Source organism: Sylvia atricapilla, chromosome 3 (assembly GCF_009819655.1).
Source record: "Sylvia atricapilla isolate bSylAtr1 chromosome 3, bSylAtr1.pri, whole genome shotgun sequence".
In the NCBI taxonomy this organism is placed as follows: Eukaryota; Metazoa; Chordata; class Aves; order Passeriformes; family Sylviidae; genus Sylvia; species Sylvia atricapilla.
In genome coordinates, this window is record NC_089142.1 from 113,257,560 (window position 1) to 113,276,583 (window position 19,024).

At 49.3% G+C, this 19,024-nt stretch overlaps 2 protein-coding genes across 3 annotated transcripts in view; one reads left to right on the forward strand and one right to left on the reverse strand.

Annotated features, from left to right (window-relative positions):
• Positions 1–2,086, reverse strand: part of TTBK1 (tau tubulin kinase 1) — an 88,985-nt gene extending 86,899 nt beyond the window's left edge. The window contains exon 1 of one of the 2 annotated variants that reach the window (XM_066316731.1): positions 2,013–2,086. The gene's annotated coding sequence lies outside the window, so the exon portion shown is untranslated. Of the gene's footprint in view, positions 1–1,588; positions 1,622–2,012 lie in introns of those variants that run through there. The other variant, XM_066316732.1, reaches the window with a different exon arrangement.
• Positions 2,087–7,514: 5,428 nt separating this feature from the next.
• Positions 7,515–19,024, forward strand: part of ACSS1 (acyl-CoA synthetase short chain family member 1) — a 30,527-nt gene continuing 19,017 nt past the window's right edge. The window contains 2 exon segments of the mRNA XM_066316734.1: positions 7,515–7,809; positions 11,014–11,110. Of these exon segments, the coding sequence (XP_066172831.1) occupies positions 7,515–7,809; positions 11,014–11,110 (392 nt within the window).

The following is a 19,024-nucleotide window of genomic DNA, read 5'->3' on the forward strand; positions in this document are numbered from 1 at the left end:
AAAGAAAAAAGAAAAAAGAAAAAGAAAAAAGAAAAAAGAAAAAGAAAAAAGAAAAAAGAAAAAAGAAAAAAGAAAAAAGGCTAGGCAGGTGTCCCCAAGGCTGACCCTCATAAGTGTTGTACAAAAGATTCCATCTTTTATTTTGCCAGAGAAGAGGAAGTTTGCCTACTCCTGAAGGAATGGAATTATCACAAAGCATGCAAAAGCACACAGCAGTAACAGCAGTGAATACCACATACACCATTCATAAGCATCTCAGAAGTTTCTGATTCCACCTATATCACCATGAGGATGTGCCTTATGAGCTGGATGCTCACTGGCATACAAAGGAAAAGCCAGAACATTAAGACATCATGCCTATTCTGCCCCTCTTTAGCCTCTCAAAAGACAGCACACTGAAATATGGTGACACACTAACACTGGTGAGACAGAACTGATGCTCTTCAGTCAGAGCACCTGTACAGCCACAGCACCTACGAGCTGAGGGAGCATTAGCACGCCCTGTGGCACAACACAACACGAGGCTAAATTCCACTCACAGAAAGTCCCCAGGCTGAAAAATCTCTGTTGTGACTTATGGAGAAGTTTGTTGCCTAAAAGGCAACGTTTTCAGTGACACTACAAGAAATCCACATGAAATGGTAGAATTAGGAAACCTTTTCTTCTGTCATTCAAACCACTTCGCAAGCCTAAGAAAATCCAAAATGAATTTGGTTTGAACTGCTCAGAAACGCGATACCAACAGGTATTGAAGTCCCCACCCCTCAAAACCCACACTGGGTCTTGAACTTGTCATGCAAGTAGCTGTCAGACTGACAGTGTCACTCCAGTGCTTCGTACAGCATTCTGACTCCCTGTTAAATCCTAGATGCACGTCAAGGTCACGCTGTGCATCCCGAGAGTGGGTCAGACCCAGGTTATCGGATACCTCCTCTCCGGGAATGCAGGGAAAGCACAATGACTATGGACACATCCAGCAATGTCAGCCTGGCCGCCACGAGCAGTACCGACACCACAGCAGGAGACTGAGCCTCAAAGCTTCAGGAGACACGGCCACGCATGCAGAAGCACCGTTTCAACCCCGCCTAAGAGGAGAAACTCTCAGCCTCCTGCCTGCAACCCGAACACCACGGAGTTATCCCAACGTAACGCGACAGACGCGCTCCTTCCCGAGAGACCTCTACGGAGCGGCTTGGCTTTCCACATGCGGCTGGACAGGCACCCCCAGGGCAGGAGACCATGCCCGGCCCCGGGCGGCACCTGACCTCCTGAGGCGGCCGACACCCTCCGTGGCTTTCCGTAGAGCCCGGCCCGGCACAAGGCCGCGGGTGCTTTCGCACCTCGGCCCCCGGCCCGACACCGGGACCGGCGGCAGCTCCCGGTACCACCCGGCCGGGCCTCTTCCTCCGGAGGAGCCTCTCAGGGATCGGGGCGCCCCAGCCCCTGCCGTGCACAGCGCAGCGAGGGCACGGCCCGTCCCTCCCGCGGCGGCAGCCCCGGGCATCGCCGCGACCCCCGGCCCGGGCAGGAGCGCCGCTGACGAGCGACTGCCGCCCCGGCCCGGGCCCCCGTCCTGCCCGGCCCTCACCTCAGGCCGTCCCGCCTCCCCCCGCCGAGGAGGTGGCCGCGTCCGCCCCTGCACTGCAGCTGCCGGCACGCCGCCCCCCGACTCCCCGCCGCCCCTCTCGCCAGTTGGTTCGCCCCACCCCGGCCCACCTTCTCATTGGTGGTACCGGGCCGTCACTCCGCCGCTGGCCCGCCCACCCCCGTGGGCACGCTGGGAACCCGAGTCCCTCGCGCGGGACTCTCTCCCTTCGGCTGGAGACGCCGGGTGAGGCGGTAAACTACATCTCCCGCAGTGCCCTGCGTGCAGGCCTGGCGCGGCCCGGCCCGATGCGGTCCCCGGTCCCGCATCTCGCAGGGCGCCAGCGGGACGGTCCCTCTCTCCCTCTCTTTCCCTGCCTGTGCCCGCCGGGGCCCGGCCCGGCCCGGCCCGGCCCAGCTCAGCTCACCTGGCCCCGCCGCCGCCGGCGCCTCCCGCTGCGGCCGGCGCAGGCAGCGCATGCCCCACGCCCTTCAGTGCGGCTCGTCGGGCGACGTGCCGCCGACCCGGCGCGTTGCGGTTGCGGCTGTGGGACGGGCCGGCCCCGAGCGCATCCTCCCCCTCGGAGCCGCGGCAAGGCGGCGGGATTCGCCCACAATGCACCGCGCGCCGCACCGACAGCATCAGCCTGACATCACCCGCGGCCGTCCCCGCCCGGCCGGGCCCGCCCCGCCTCCACCGTCAACTGGCCCCGGGCACCGACTGGCGGTACATGCGGCTGGGCACCGCAGCGCGTCGCGACTCTGCGTGCTGGGAAGCGCCCTGGCGTGGGACTCGGCCTGGGACTGGGAACGGGACCGGCATCGGCAGTGCCAACGCGGTCACAGGCCCTGGCAGGACGGGGACTGGTGCTCGTCTCTGCACTGGTGGCATCAGCGCTGGCATCACCAGCATGGCCCTGGGCACTGCACTGCCCTGGGACTGGGAGCATCTCCACTGTGGGCCTAGTGCTGCCCTGTGCTGGCAGTAGAGTCAGCCCCAGCAGTGCTGGCCTGCAGCTTTTTACTCCAGCTCCTCTGGGGCCAGGGCCAACAACGGACTGATGCGCTACACTGAACTGTGAGAGGCAGCATCATCACAGTCTAGCCAGGACACTACACTGGCACCAGAACCAGCACCACCAGCACTGGTGGTGGACACTGCACCACTAGCATCAGAACCGTTCCCCATCCATACATGGCCAGATCTTTTCCTGCCAGGGCTGGGAACAAGCCCAGCAGCTCACAGCTAGGTGCAGCACCCAAAAATTACAAGCAACCCTGTCCCTGCATGCAGCTGAACAGTGTGCCGGTCCCTGGACAGATTTCCTGTTCCTCTGCCCTGAGGGGCACAGCTGTGTCCCTGCTCCAGCTCACTGCAAATCACATTGTACTTGAAGCAAAGATAAGCACGTGGCTCCTACAGATGTGCTGTGCAATGCTCATGGCTATACCTTCTTGTTCCCTTTTTGCTGCAAATCACCCATATTCCAGCTGGTCCTCGCACCTCTGTGGATGTGCACAGACTGTGGATGGGTACTCTTCTATGCCTTGTACACTTTCACAAAATGTCTTGCAAGGGACACTGCTGCCAGACTCTCCCTGCAACATACTGGTGCCTTCTCTCTGTCCCCATCAGACCCAACCTGCTGTTGATCTGTAGATGAAGGTTCCTATCTGTCTTGTGAGTTGAATGTCACACCAGCTTCCACAGGGCTGCTGTGCTCCCCAATCCCCTGTGGGACATATCTCCTTACCAAGGTTTTTTCCCCCACCAAAGGCGTCCCTTGGGGCCAGGGTGGTAACTGAGAGGATTTGTTGTGACAACATGGATGTGCTTATGCCAAGGCAGACTCAGCACAACCCTGGCCACCCCCAGCCACTCAGATAAGGGAGAACAGGGCTACCAGGCCCCCACAATGGTTCTCCACTGGCTGGAGCCCCCTAAATTGAGGACTTGCTCAGTGGAAGCCTTCCACAGAGACTCCAGGGAATCTCTAGCCCTGTAGCAGCTCACCCTGCAGGTCCCAGGGGTTAAGACACCCACAGCTGGACCTCATGCCAAGGTTTCTGTTATTCCAGGTATATGATTGCGAGATGATTGGCAGTTACCATGTGGGCTCTCTGTGCTGCAGGTCAACACCCAGCCACTTGTATTCCCATGCACTGGTTCATAGTGCTGAGTTGGAGAGGCAAAGGAAGTGGGCACACCAAAGTGAGGTGAGGGAGATGGTTTTCCCCAGGAGGTCATCTTTACTTCTCAGTATTGTTGAGACGTCTCTTTGACAGTGCTGCTGGAGCACCAAGCACAGACACAGCAGTAAACTGGATTGAGCAATGATACCAAGCTGGAGGGGATGAAAGGGTTTGATGCTGGAGCCTTTAGTCCACTCTCAGGCTGGGCAGCCCCAAGTGCTGCCTAAGGGGAAGCCAGTGTGATGTGGAGATTCATCAGCAAGCACTTTCTGGAACAAAGCACATAGCAAACCCAGTCTGGGCTGCTGATGCAGGAGAGGAGTCAGATGGGGAGGGAAGTTCTGTGTTGATGTGTTAGCAGCAGCACTGAATCCCCTTGGTTAGAAATCCTGCTTTAAGCAGAAATCTCTTGAGAATAGGACAGCTGATGGCTTGGCCTGTATAAAAGCTGTCTAGTTATCTGGATATTTTTAAGCATTATTTTTCTCCCTTGTCACTAATTGGGTATTTATTACACATTCATAAATGGAAGCACAGCAAATCTCCATTTTTCACACATTTTTGACCTTTGTTTCAGGTGTGGCCAGATGTGAGCAGATCTGACAAAGATTCACATTTCAGATTAGCTCAGGTACTCAGCTCCTTCAAACCTGCTGCAGTTCCTGTTGCTTTGGACACAAGGTCCATGCTGATCTTTTAAGGTGGTACCTGACCAACTACATATTAGCTTTATTTCATCATTGGTCCAAGCCTGCTCTTCTGCATATGGAGCTTAATGGGCTTAGAAGCTTGCTAAAATAGCCACCTGGGAACACATCTAATTTAATCTGCAGGCAGAAATGTAGCTGAAAATGATCAAAAGATTTATTAAAATCTGGGTTAATTGTGACTTGGGAGAATTTCAAACACAGACCAGCACGTACTTAGCTCTGGGATGGTGTTTCTGCCTGGTCCTGACTTCCTTTGTGGAGTCAGATATCAACTGTGAGCACACCATGTCAGAAGACCATTGGAAAGGACAGTTAGGAGCAGATCAGTGATAACCAAGTGACAGTCCTGGATTTCACAACTTTACTATTCTCCTTTTTAGGCCTTTAAGGGAAAAACAGGGGGATGAGCAATTGAGAAACATAACACCTCATTGTGTCTTTTATATATTGACAGAAATCAAAGAGGAGGCCAATAAGTAACTGCTGGTAGCAGTTAAAAATAGGAGTGGAAAGATGTGGAAAGTTGGGGGTGTTTGGTTTTTTGTGCTTGTTTTTTGTTTGGAGGAGGGGTTTTTTGTTTGTTTGTTTGTTTTTGTTTGTTTTGCTGGTTGGTTTTTTTGGGGGAGGGGTGTGTGGGGTTTTTGGGTGGGTTTTTTTTTGTTTTTTTTTTTTTGTTTTGTTTTTTTTTTTTTTTGGTTTGGTTTTGGTTTTATTTTTGGTGCTGTAGTTCTGTCAGCAGAAATCTCAACCCCTACTCAACCCACTACTGGCATTGCTCATCAGCGCCTCATCAGACACCAGGACAGAAGACCCTTAATCCAGGCCAAGATTTGCAGCTATTCAGCAGGTGTGCCTATTAGCTGCTAAAGTCTCCTGCAAGGCAGCAAGGTTGCCTGGCTGGTCTGGGAGGCTGTGCCAGGAGGCTTGGCTGGAGCAGGGAATGACTTCTTCTGCCCTGGCATCCACAAGCCTCTGGAAGCTGCCACACAGAGGTGGCATTTTCAGCTCACGGTTACCATGCTTCTTCAGGGCTGGGAATGCCAGCATTTCTGTTTAGACTCCATAATGCCAGAGGGACCTAAGAATGGAGAAAGACACGGTGAATGCAGGAAACAATTTTGTGACCTGTCTTTTATACCTGTCCTGGCACACTCAAAATACTTAAAAATAAGAACTGCTGTAACACCTCTTGATTCTCAAAGAGTCAACAGCCTGATGCCAACCTTCACTCACTTGTTCAGAAAGTCATAGGTAGAACAAGTAGGCATTGAAAAATCTCTGGGACTCTTTTTACCTCTCCTCATCCCTTTTTGAGGCAAGAAAGGAGATTTGGGCTTGTGCTTGGGCTCAGCAACCTGTTTGGATGGATCAGTCGGGATTTGGGTTGTGTTGCTGCTGGCCATGGTTTTCTCTGAGGAAAAAGGCAGACAAAATTTGAGAGTTGGGGAAGTTCTGGTGAATCATGAGCAAAACAAAACTTGCTGACAAAAACGGAACATCAGCCATGATGGAAGAAAACCAGAGGAGGGTTCCCAGATTTCAAGGTCTGCAAATGCAGCAGGTAAGCTTTAAGTTTAAATACTTTAAATTCATGCTTTCTTTTTTTGACAGCTTATTTGTTTGTTTCGTGAAGTGCGTTCCTCTGAAATTCTGAAATGGGTAGGACTTGCATTCAGGTCGTCTTTGATAGAAAACTTTTGAGCAATCCTTGGGCAAACCAAGTGAAAGCTGAAGTGCTCTCCATGCCCCTGTCTGGCGCCAGGTGGCACATGTGCTGCTGCTTGGAATTTAGGGCTTGGGCAAACCGAAAGTGACAGTCAAAACACAAGGAAGCAATACTGAACTATAGCAGCCATGTATTAACGCCAGCTTTACGAGGAAATTTAAATTGTATTTATTCTTGCTTGTTGCCTATAAAACACAGTAGAAAAATTCAGCAGTGTCAGAAAATCTCACACAAAAATCACACACGAAAAAGTGCTTGGTGATATTTTTAGAACAGCAAAATACCCCATTTGTTTCTACCACTGCCAGAAGAAGCTTCATAGCATACAGAGTTATTTCAAGTTTTTAATCTTGAACACGAAATGTGCTTTGCCTACCCAAACTCTGGGAGTGAGTAGAGTTGGGGTTCAGGTAGTTTGGTCCTTCTTAAGGATGCCCAGGCCATGCCACTCTGAGCTTTCAGACTCCATGTGGGGAGGCTGGACCGAGCTATCTAAAATAATTAAGTTTCTTCATGCTAGAAAAGAGCGTGTTTCTGCTATGGGCAAGGAATAAGCTCTGTGTTGTCTGCTGTAAAACCTCATTGTTGAGGGTTTGCACCATGAAGTCAGGGTGAAATCTGGTCCCTAGATCAATATGGAAGAAGTGTTGTGATACCAAAGCCAGGAATCACACGTGGTAATGTTGGTGCTCGCAGGGCTGCCAAGCAAAAAACGAATATGTACCCCACGGAGAGTCACCCCATTTTGAGCAGAGGGGACAGGGTTCTGACAGCTGTGGACCAGGGCCCAACGTGTTCGCCACCTACCCACGGGCACAAGTCTGTGCTCGAGGACTGTGCCACTGGCCGTGCTTACTTTGCACTCGGCGTCCGGGTGCGTGGTGGTGGACACCAACTGTAGATACGACAGTATGCGTGTGTCCCGAGAATTGCTTTTTTATGTTAAAGTGCCTGGCTGTACCTGGGCACCCCTGTTGTGGTGGTGAGGATGTGAGCAGAGGTGCACCCCCGCCTGCTCATCCCCCACAGGGGAGAGTGCTGGGTCTTTCTCTCCAGGTGCAGGCGTGTCTCGGGGTGCTCTCAGGGGGTAGGGGGTGTCCCTGGGGGCGCGGTGCTCCCGGGTGCAGGGTGTCCCTAGGCGCGGGGCGTGCGGAACGCGGCGCTCCCGGAGCCGCCCCGCCGGGGCAGCCCCTCCCCGCAGGCGGTCTCTGTCTCTCTGTCTCCCGCTCGCTCCTTCGCTCCCTCACGCTCTCCCGGTCGGGGCGGGCGCGGCGGGGATGGCGGCGCAGGGTTGTGTCCCCATGGCGCTGGCGGCCGCCCGAGCGCGGGCTCTGCACGCCCTCAGCCGCCCGCGCCCCCCGGGCCGGGTCCCGGTGGCGGCCCGGAGCTGCTGCAGCCAGGCGGGAGCCCCCGGGGCGCTGCCGCCCGGCGGGTACCGGGCCTGGCTGGAGCGGGCGGCCCGCGACCCCGCCGGGTTCTGGGCGGATGTCGCGCGGGGGTGGCTGCGCTGGGACAGTCTCTTCCACACGGCCTGCCAGCCCGGCGCGCCCGCTGGTTCCGCCCGCTGGTTCCTCGGCGGCCGCCTCAACGTCTCGGGTAAGGCGTCCCGGCCGCGCATCCCCCGCGCCCCGGCGGGGTCGCCCGCTGCTGCCGCCGCGCCGGACGGGAGGGGTACCGCAGGGCGAAGTTTCGCCAGTGGCCCGTCTTTGGGGGTAAAAACGAGGATTTCGGTTGGGCGGCGCTGGGAGGAAGCAGGCCGGGAATTGCGAAATGCTGAAGGGGGGAGAAAATCCGAAGCCGTGATAACCCTGGCTAAGCCTCTTGCTTGGGCGCTGCCTCGCGGGCGGCTGCCCTTCGACCTGCGGAGATCGGCCGCAGAGCCGTCCCGGGGATGCCCAGCTTGGGCTCTACCCGCTGAGGGCGCCAGGTGCTGCCCGGCCCCGTGGCTCAGGCTGATCCACAGGTGGGGATCAGTCTCAAGTTTTTTTTTTTTTTTTGGTTTTTTTTTTTTTTGTTTTGTTTTTTTTTTTGTTTTTTTTTTTTTTTTTTTTTTGTAAACGAGGATCTTGGTGTTTTCCTCCGGTTTCACCACTCAACATGAAACAAGAGTAAAATTTGCCATGCCTGCCCTGACCGCCTTTGAGTTTTGTCCATACCATATCTGCATTGAAGGCTCTTCTGTGCTGCAGCTCCTGCTTCATCCAGCGGGAGCGAGCCCCAGCCCCATCCAGGGTACCACTCAGTGGTGATGTCTTTTAACAGGCATGAACATACATTTCTGACCTTCATTTTCCGTTCCTCGGGGAGGGCACCGGTTCAGTAGTGCAGTAACTGTAACATCTCTGGCCACTTTTTTTTGGTAGCCAAAAGGTCTTCCTGAGAACATAAGAGAGCGTCTCCTCCCAGGGGTTGATGCCCAGCAGTGGATCCCAAGCTTACAGAGATGTGTGTACAGCCCTGAGTCCAGCACCCAGCAATCTGAGGATTTTAGCCAGAATTTTGTTTTCATAAATTCCTGTTGAAAGGAACATCTTGTCTGAGCACAGCCTGTCAGGGATCTATTTCTTTCCTCTGTAGAGTGGGATCAACACTTTCTTCTAGATCCCGTGTCAGGTCTTTGATATCCAGATATTGCTTGGCTTTGGGTCTGGTTCCTCAGCAGACACAAAATGGCGCATGATTTTCTTGGTGTACATAAAGGGAAATCATAAGCCTTTGAAACTGATGCACAGAATTAAACAGGTTTGCTGTTGCTGGTTTTCTTTTCAAGCATGATGAAGGTAGTACTTTGCCACAGCCGAGTTGTTTTTCTGTTAGGAGACTCTGATTTTGTCCTTCCACCTCTTGATTTGAACGCTGGCTGCAGAAACATGGCAACCGTTCAGGTCTCTGATCCAGAACATCGTGTGTGCATGTCTTCCAGCACAGCTGAACCATCAGCAACTGAGTCATCTGATGCTCTTTGCTTGAGGGCCCTTGCAGTAGGATTTTGGGGACCTGTGAGTTTCAGGGCTTCCGCATTCCTTGCACTGTAACTCTTGACCAGGAGAATAACCTAGCAAACTACTGCATTTCCCACCAGGACACATTCTTGGGAGCTTGTCTTACTGAGACCAATTGTTTCTGAGCAGCCAAGGAACAAAAAAATGTATGGAGAAACCACTAGGGTGTAGTGGTAAGGGGAAGGTCACTAAATTCTATTTTGTAAAATGAGCAAAAGGCTCTTGTAAGCCTAAGATCAGGAAGGAAATAATAGCATTTGGCTCTGGTTCACCTCCTGGTTCTTACTGAGCACAGAGCTAAAGCTCCCACTTGGCTCACCCAGGGCTTTCTGCAGCAGAAATTCCCTGTGAAGGCTGGTATGGCTGCTCACAAGTAAGAAAAGTTGCTTGAGCAATGAATGCCACTTCATGTGATTCACTGTAGTATGGCACATTATGTGAGAGGAGCTTGGAGGTAGGAATTGCTACTTGTTGTGGACCAAGCCACAGCAGTGAACACAGGTAGAGGAAACCAGTGCTTAAAGCATTCCCCACTAGAGCTTTTGTCCTCTTGTATCGTATTAGGATGGGTTAAGAAATTGCTTCGTCTCTTTTCTTTTTATAGTACTGTTGCAGGGTTTTACATTAAAAAAGGCTTAAAGACTTTAAACAGCTGAAGAATGCTTTTTCAAATTTTTGAAACTAACACTTGGTCTTGTAATGAAATGTGTTAAATTCTGAGGAATTTATTTCTCTGTGCACCTTTAGGTTCATTCCCACTCCATGTGGTGGTGTGATAGTGTGATCACAGAACAGCCAAAGCTACTACAGCACGAAGCTTTTTTCAGTTTATCTGGAAAAATGAAATCCTTTCCCATAAGTATCAATATTTCCAGGAAATGTAATCTGATATGCAACAGTTTTGAAAAAGGTTTTCTCTGCGTTATACAGCAGTGTCCCTCACTGGTTTCCTATTGAAATAAAGTAACTGCCTTTGAAAGATTGCAACGCAGTAAATGTATGTCATATAGGCTTGGAATTAATACTTAACAAGGATGTTTTCTAACTATCAGCGAAGTTGCTTCTGGACATACAGGCAGGTTTCTTTTGTGGATTATATAAATTTCTTCAGATTGGGTGCTCTCCTTAAGTCCTCCACTTTAAGTTTCTGAGGGGGAGGGATTTTCCTTTAAAAGGAAATTTTATGTGTTTAAATTTTAGGAGGTGGAATGCACAGCCTGAGACACGGTTATCTTTCCCATGGGTCTGATAATTTGTAGACGTCCAAACTTTGAGTTTGCCATACATCCTACAGCTTTAGATATTTTCAATTAGCTGAGGTTCAGCTCTTTGTTATAACCCGGAATAAAAATGTTTCACGTGAACTTTAATTAGAAAATCCAAATGGTGCAGTGCTAAATATGCCAGCTGGGAAAGAAGCTTTTGTCCAAGTTCTGTAGTGAAATGCTGCTCTGGGGAGCAAAAACATCAAAAGAGTGTCTTGTCTTTGTGCTGCTGGGAGCAGGGGAAGGATTTGGACTGGCTTAAGTTTAGCCAGTGGAGCTAAGCTGAGCTTAGCCTCTCATGGCTTCTCATGCATCTCTAAGGCCACTGTGCCAATTAAGTGTAGCATTTGTTGTATAGCTTTACTAGAGCTGGAAATGCTGTCAGTTCCTCTGTTGTACTGTGTGTGCCTAGCAACCCAAAACCTGATGTTTCTTCTTCCACTTGCTTGCTGTTTGCACTTGACCAAGCTAGGTTTACTAAGCACCTTTCTTATGATCAGGCTTTGTTTAAACTTTGGGGGATTTTTTTACAGTAAATTGCTTGGATCAGCACGTTGAAAAGTCTCCGAACAGAGTGGCTTTGATCTGGGAGAGAGACGAACCTGGCACTGCAGTGCACATCACATACAGGTATGGCACATTCTCACTATCCCTGGCACTGTGGGGGAACAGGAAATGGGACTTTTTCACTTGACAGTTTCCTTTTTGCTTGCTGGAGATATGCACAGGAAGATTTCTGTGAGTAGTTTCTGGTTTCAGCAGAGTAGCGAACGTCTTGATACAAACATCCTGTGTGGATGGTCAACAGCTTAGTACTGAGCCCTGGCTGGAGGGGATTTTAAGCTCCCCATGTTTCTCTTTCCCATCCTCGGTGCAGTTTAGAGCAACCTTGAGGCTGCTCTGGGTGATGCTGACTTGTAATTGATGCTATAGATTGAAGGGTTTGCTAGAGTCTGGCAGATTTAAGTGTATTTCTCTTCTCCTTGGTATGTGCCCTCATTTAGGAGACGGTCCTGTCTTTTATATCATCTCTGTCTGTAGTGAGATTTAAGTATTTCCCAGACTTGTACATTCCTCAGTGCATGTTTTAGGGAGACAAGTGTTTGAGCTGCTGAATCTCAGGGAGCCAGATGTTTGTTCTGCAAGATCAGGAAGCAGAGCAAATGAAGGATGTCCTAGCATCAGACCTCAACAGGATGTTTTCTGGACCTTGTTGGGATTCCTGGAGCTCCTTGGGTCTGAATAGGTTCTGTGGTCTGATTCATCTCCAAAATTTGTTAAAGGTCCTGAAAACATGATTCGTTGGAGTGAGGAAAGTGGTCAGCAGGGAGGAGTGGGTGTAAAAATAACTTTGAGAGGTTAGTGCTCCATGCAACAGAAATAAACACTATCTGGTATAAATCTATGAAAGGAGTGCATTGGTTTTAATCTCGGTGTTGTTATTTGGCAGGGTGTTTAGGCCTGTTATGATAAAAATATGTGTTAATGAAGCAGGTAGCTTGGCTAAGTGCTTTTGCATTTTGCCATTGTGGTGGTAAACATGGAGATTGTTTCTCCCAGAGTTTATGTATGCTATGTTCTTCTCCCAGGTTTGTGCACTTTTACCTCTCTCTTTATGCCTCAGGCATGGAAACTAGGGGTAGGAAAGAGGTGACAATTGTGCTCAGATCAACCTGATAAGAGAAGCAGTCTAACAGACAGCACAGCCTCATTGAAAGCAACTCTAACCTCCCCCTTAAGCTGCTGCTTGAAATGTACTGAGCTGCTGCAGACACTCCAACATCTTATCTTCAATCTCTGGAGATAAGGGACGGTCTTTCTGAATAGCAGCAGGACTGGTTGTTTTCATGGCCATGCCAAAATGCGTTTGAAAGAAAGTGTATTTTCAGCCTGTGGAACTGTGATTGCTGTGACATGAAGACAAGTAACCCATATCTGAAAACTGGACTCTTCTTTGTGCAGCCTTACTGTAGTAACTGGTACCAGAAAGGAGAACAAACAATTGAAAGACGTATTGGCAATCTCTATTTTCTGCCTGTATTTGAGAGCCATGTTTCTGTTTCTGTCTGATACTCTGGGAGAGACATGACTGCATTTGAGTTTCTCAAGAGACTTTGGTCCTACCACGTGGTAAAACAAGTCATTTGGTTCTCTACTTATCTCATTAGGGAAGGAACAGCTATGTTGAAAACAACAGTACACTGATATTTTGCCACTTCTGTGGTCTTTGGGCTGCATTTTTTCAGGTTTGAAATGGGACAGGAAGCTTCTCCCACGTGTGTTGGCAGTGGCTTCCCTTTGAGACAGAGCTTAGTTGTAAGCCTTTTGCAGTAGTGCCTTATTTGAGCTAGAAATTTTGTGATGGAAAACATATCAGGGAAGGAAGTGGCCCAGGAGCTGGGATGCAGGTTGATTAGTCCTTAGTGAGACTTCGGTAGCACATCAGCCTCAGCGTGAAGAGGGATGCTGGACATGTCTTCGCAGAAAAGAGATGCCCCTTTCCTTAGGCTTGGCATGCCCTGTTAATGGCATAGAGGTCTTAAAGTAGGGACTTAGCACTCCAAGAAGCCAAAGACTTTAATGTGGGCACTGCGTTATGGACCAGCTTTGAGTAAGGTCGTGGAGTCAGCTGGGAGAGAGCTGTCTGGGGCTTATGTGCAACATACTGCAAGGCACCACGTTTTTGCACTGTCTGCTTTGCAAAGCTTGCTGCTGTGAGCTGCTTCTCCTCAGAGATAAGCCCTGGGCAACACAAGGAAAGATGTAGCTGCTGGCCTGGGTCCTCTGCCTTCTCTGAGGAGTTGTCAGGGATGAGAAAACAGCTGAGTGCTGGCCTTGTTCCCATCACAGCCTGCAAAGAAAGAAAGTGGCTGTGCAGGAAAAAGGCTAGAACAGGCTTTCTCCTTCCTGAGGAAGGGAAAAACCTTCATCAGTGAGATGTCCTCCATGCACTGGCAGAAAACACAGCTGCACTGGAAAGTGCTGTCTCAGCTAGTTCATCCTTGGCAGAAATAAAAGCCTCAGTTTGCCTCTGCTATGGGCAAAGAGCTGGCAGGCTGTGCCATCAACCAGCCCACATCCCTGTGCACACTTGTCAGCAAGGTGGGTTGTGTTTGTGCAGCAGAGTTCAAGTGCTGCGTGCTAAGGGAAGAATTCAAACATCTGCTGGTGAGCAAAGATACCCAAAGCCATTGGGTAGGTGAAACATTTTGGGTTTGCACAAGAGATGATGGCTGCCGTTACAAGCTCAGCTGTGATGATCTTTTTCATTGCTGAGTTTTGTCCTGTCTCTCTAGCTAATGCAACTCAGCCCTTCAGGGAAAAAAGTTCTCTGGCCACTCTTGCATTTTCCTCCCTGCGGGTTTCATTTCTATCAAGTAGAAATTTAGCTGAGTTTCAAATTATGTCTGGTTTTAAATGGGAAGGCAAGAGACTTCGTTTTTTTTACTGCTTTGTAACAACAGGGAATAAAACCCTCTTGGGCTTTGGTGGCTGCAGTCAGCACAGTGGGGACAGGTCATGCAAATCAGTTATCAAGAAGCTCTCTAGCCCTCCAGAGGCTAAGCCACCAAAAACGCATTGGTAGGGCAGTGGCTTAGCAGCACTGGGGTGCTGCTGACTGCTGAATTTAATGTCAGAAGGGTCCAACCAGACCAAGAGTGTTCGTCCTGCTCTGTGGGTGTTGTTAGGGCTCAGGGCCTCTGAAACCTTGCAGAGGAATTCTCCCGTGCATTGCTGAGCCTGGGTTTTAGAGGTACTGTGCCGTATAAAAGCAGGTGGAGTTGGTGGCCAGAGCTGTTGAGGTGCAGCCTCTTTTAAGTTCAACAACAGGAAGTGTTGAAGACATCAACTAAAGTTTTGCCAGCCCTCTCCCTGTCTGACATGGAGTTATTCCTTCTCTCTGGTGTTCCTTAGTTACCATGGTGTCTACAATTTATCCACCTGTTACCCATTGAATCTGCAAAATCCCATGGCTGTTGTCAATAGGAGCTATGGGAAATTGGCAGCAGAATGTATTAGCTAACTTGTTTTTCAGCAGGGTTGCAGGTCTCCAAAGAATGGTGATCACTTTGGTGCAGAAAATGTTGCTGCCAGAGGGAAGGTTCAAAATGCAAATACAAAGCAGGGAGAGAGGAAAGCCAGAGGACCAGAAATTACGGTCCTAGGCAGGTGAGAGAGAAGTGGTTGGACATCTTCATGAGCAACATGACAGCTATACCTTTAAAAAGCCAGTGGATTTCTCAGCCTGAGCTAAAATAGATGAAATTGTGTAAGAGATCACAATGAAGACTGTAGCTGGAAGCCATGATGGTACTTACCATTGGCAGCAAAACTCTTCTTTCTTTCCAAAGCTGCCTTTGTAAGTTGAGGTTGCAAGTAAATCTTGCCCAGACTTTCAGTTTTCCCCATCCAAGCTCATGGATTTTTCATTTTCTCACCTGATAAAGGTTACAAGGGGTTTCCCTTGCCTTGGGTTCAGGGTGCCTGCAGGAAAGCTGGGCAGTTGTGCTCTAATGCCCAGTTTGGACACTTGACCTGAATTTTCAAACCATTTCAGCCTAATCCAAACTATGGCTCAAGGAAATAAACTGATTGCTGCAAGAAATACTCAACCCAGCTTTTGTGCCATGACAGCAGAGAACATGCCTTGGCTAAGGCTCCAAACCAGGTACTGTCAAAGCCAGTATATGGTACTGAATGTATTAAAAAAAAAGTCTAGAATAATTTTGCAAAGGCTGCTTCCAACGAATGTCCTGATGCAATTTTTTAATGTAAAAGGAACTGGCTTCCTTTGTTTAGAAAGCTGTACCCTGTCCTGCTGTGGCAAAAGGTAACATCAGACTTACTGGAAGGCTGTTGCTGCAAAGCATCCCCGAAATGCGTCAGAGAAGTGCCACATGGTGCTGATGGGTTTTACAGAACTTGTTCCAGACACTGTGCTGAGCAATGGGCTCTGGAAAAGGCACAACTGTATCTAGGGAGGGATCTGGGTGAAATATGGTCTGTCAGTTCCTGAACAGTAGTGTAAGGACAGGGAGAGGAGTGCTGTCTGTTAGATTAAACAGAAGGACTGGCCTGAACAATAATTTGCTGGCTCTGTTTGGAGGGCCAGCCTTGTAGCTCTTGTGCTTAGAAGTGATGCTGTGGTAGCTGAGGAGATGCCTGCATAGTGAGTGATGAGTCTGAAAGACAACAGGCTCAAAGCCTTATCTATAGGCAAAATGGAAGCACACCTTATGTAGAGAGACACAGGAGTTAATTATCAGATTTAGCTCTTAACACTCTAATCTGACTCAAATTTTTACTCAAATTCTACATCATACAGAAAGTAATACATCCTGTTGGTTACTGCTGATACCCACATTTGTCCAGCAACAAGTCCACATGTCTCTTACTGGTCCTTTGTCAGTGTTCATTAATGCCTCTGTCGTCTTCCTGGCTTGCTTTGTTCTAAATGCACAGACTGGATCTATTGCTCTTTCTCCTTTCCAAATGGTCTCCCCTTCCAGGTCCAGCTGGTTGCTGCTTTCCCATTTCTCCGCTCTGCTCTGACACTTTACACACTGGAGCAGTGTTCTGGTGTCCAGTTTGTTCTCTTATTTGCTCTCAGCTCTTACAATTTGGTTTTGCAGAGGATCCTTAGACTGTTGTGCCATGAACTCGTCTGTCTCTGTCAGGAGGGGCTGGGCACTTCCTTTTGCTTGCAGCACATTTTCTTCTCCTGCAGTGGCTCTGCTGAGATCCTCCTGCTGTCTGCCCTGCTTGCACAGAGGGAACTGAATGCTCCAGGCCCCTCTGTGTGCCCCATGGCTTTGTTCCTCTCTGGTGGTTATTCCTTGCCTCCCTCTGCTGAGTGCAGTGCCCTGCTCTGAGTGGCTGCACTGAAATCCTTGGGAATGTGGGCAGCTGGTGGATGTGCCATGCTACCGACACACCTTCTGGCCAGCATTCCGTGGCATTGCCTCTGTGTCAGGGGTGGGGGCACTGCCTGCTTGAGGGTTTCAGTTACTCTTGACTCTTGCGACCTTGCATGATGGAGGAACTACAATGCCAAGCGTTGCAGTAGTAGCAGATGGGGAGGGTGACGATGGCTTCCTCCTGCTCAGTTTGTTTAGGTGCAGTGACTCTGCACAGTGCTCATTCCTCCCCAGGATGCGTCTGGGTTGAGGGCTGGCGGTGTGTAACATGCTGCCATGTACCAACTGCCTGCCTGTTAGATAACAAATGTGTTTGAAGGACTGAGGGAGTCAAGAGGAGGATTCCTGACACAGTATTTCTGCTAACTACCTTTCTTGAACTGGAGAGCATGCCTGACTTGGCTGCCACGGGAGCCAAAAAAATAATACCTGATGCTCAGGGATTCGTGGATTTCTTTGCTGGAGTTCTTGGCTTCACCTTTTCCTTGCCTTTGTGTCCATTCTCCCATGTGCTGCATCTCCGAGGGACCTCCAAGCTCTTTCTATTCCAGCATTTCAACATATTAAGAGAGGCAAATAGATCCTCCGAAGACTGGATAAAGACTGGATAATGACTGATCCATGTTGTCTATCACCTTACTTACATGGGGGCTATTCATAAAAACAATGAGAGCTGCTGCCATTGTCCTGAAAAGCAACAGAACAAGAGGAATCATGGAGTTGCTCAGAAAACACACCTTAGCCAGAGATACTCTGGCATTTCTGTATAAGAGAAAGAGGCTGCAGCTCAGAAAGCACTTGAGTATTTTCCATTGCAGATAAGTAGTTTTCATATTACTTTCTTACAGCTGTCTCCCTGGAGTTTGTTTCCCTTCATGTGCTTTGTAGTTGAGCAGCTTTTGTTTTGCCTCTTTGTTAATTATCCACATTGAAATTTTTCATTAATGCAGCATCAGATAAATTCCAGACCAGGAAATGTGGCCTTTTAGGACAAGGCACCAAATGAACTGGTTGGGTGGGAATTCATTTCTATTGCACAGAGTCACTCAGTTCATGAGCTCAGTAAAAGCAAAAAATAAATCTAACTGACTGTGCACTTCCGTGGTCATGAGGAGCTTGGGAAGAGGTGTTCAGTGTTGTGCTTTAGAGTTTAGGCTGATCTTCCACTATAAGGGATTAGGGAGAATTCAGTCTGGGGTACGGCTACTCCATCTCTGATTTCTGCAGGCTTGTGGTCTCTCTGCAGGGGCAGCTGTTACCAGCTACTGCAGAGAGCAGGCACTGGAACATGTCCGGCCACTTCTCCCAGTCAGAAATTGACTTTTTATTGATGCAACAGAATAGTCTTAGAATAAATAATACGAAGTGCTGTGCCTTGGATTGAGGCTTGTGTTCCTTGTCTTTTTTCTTGGTTTAGACAAGTTAAGGGGTGGACACTCCAAAAATTACTTATTCTCAGCCATAGTTTTTGATATTTCCAAGTGGAGCTTTTGTTTCCAACTTGCAAGGGTTTAAAAAAGGAACAAAATAATTTCTGGTTTTGATGAACCAGAAACAAACTTTACATTTCATTTGCAGCTTAGCAGCAGTTGAAAATTGGGGTTGTTTTGTAGCTGTGGCCAGTTCTGGGAGAAGAGGATACTTGAGAGAAGGATTCATGCTTTATAGCTTATTAGGGAATACAACCTCCCAAAATTAATTTCTTTGTTAAGATTTATGGAGGTCCTGGTGGTATAGCTTAGAACCCATAAGGGTTCACAGATGGCATGTTGATGATGAACATGCTGGAGAGTAGAAGGTGTTTCTCTTCTCTGGGTCTTGGTATTCCAAGAGTTAGTGAACCCAAGGACGATTGTCATTCCTGGCAGACTCTGCCAGTCTGCAGCTCTGAGCTGATGATTTGCACCAGGAGTGCTCTGCTGCCCCTCGTCAGCACCTTGTGCTGCACCTCCTGCCTTGGCATAGGAACACTCCTCACCTGGCACAGTATCTCTTGTTCCCAAATCCCTTTTCACCTGCAGGTTACAGAGCTGTTCAGTCCATGGCAGCATCTTGGTCCCAGGTGTACCTGCAATTGTCCCCTATGCAGGCATCAGAATAAGGGAATGTGCAAGCCCTTGCCCACCAAAGTGCTTTTTCATTCCTTAGAGAAACATTTTGCTATTTCACCATGTCATAGCAGAGTCCCATGAAAAGAGACTTTGTTCCTGTTCTTGGTATTCCTGAGTTTCTCCCACAAGAGTGGCAGCAGTACCTGTGTTCTGCAAGGCTGTTGGGCTGCAGGTGATCCAGCTTTGATGAGAATCTTGTAAAATCTGCCCCTCATACAAGTGCCTCCAGACTTCTTTCTTTCCTTGGGCTTGCACATATGTTGCTTACTCTTGCAAATTATATAAGCTCCTGGTTGTGGAGCACTTCCAGCTGTTGCTCTACTTTAAATAGTGTGGGCAGTCTTGAACAACACTTCCATTTCGTCTTGTGTTTGTCCCACTGTCTTCCCAGTAGCTTCTGACTGAGCGTCATGAGGGAAAACGGCATCAGGAGTGACTGAAATGAACCCTGATTTCTGGAGGCAGCATGACAGCATCTGGCTTGCTGGCTGCTGTGGCCACATACAGCCTGGAAG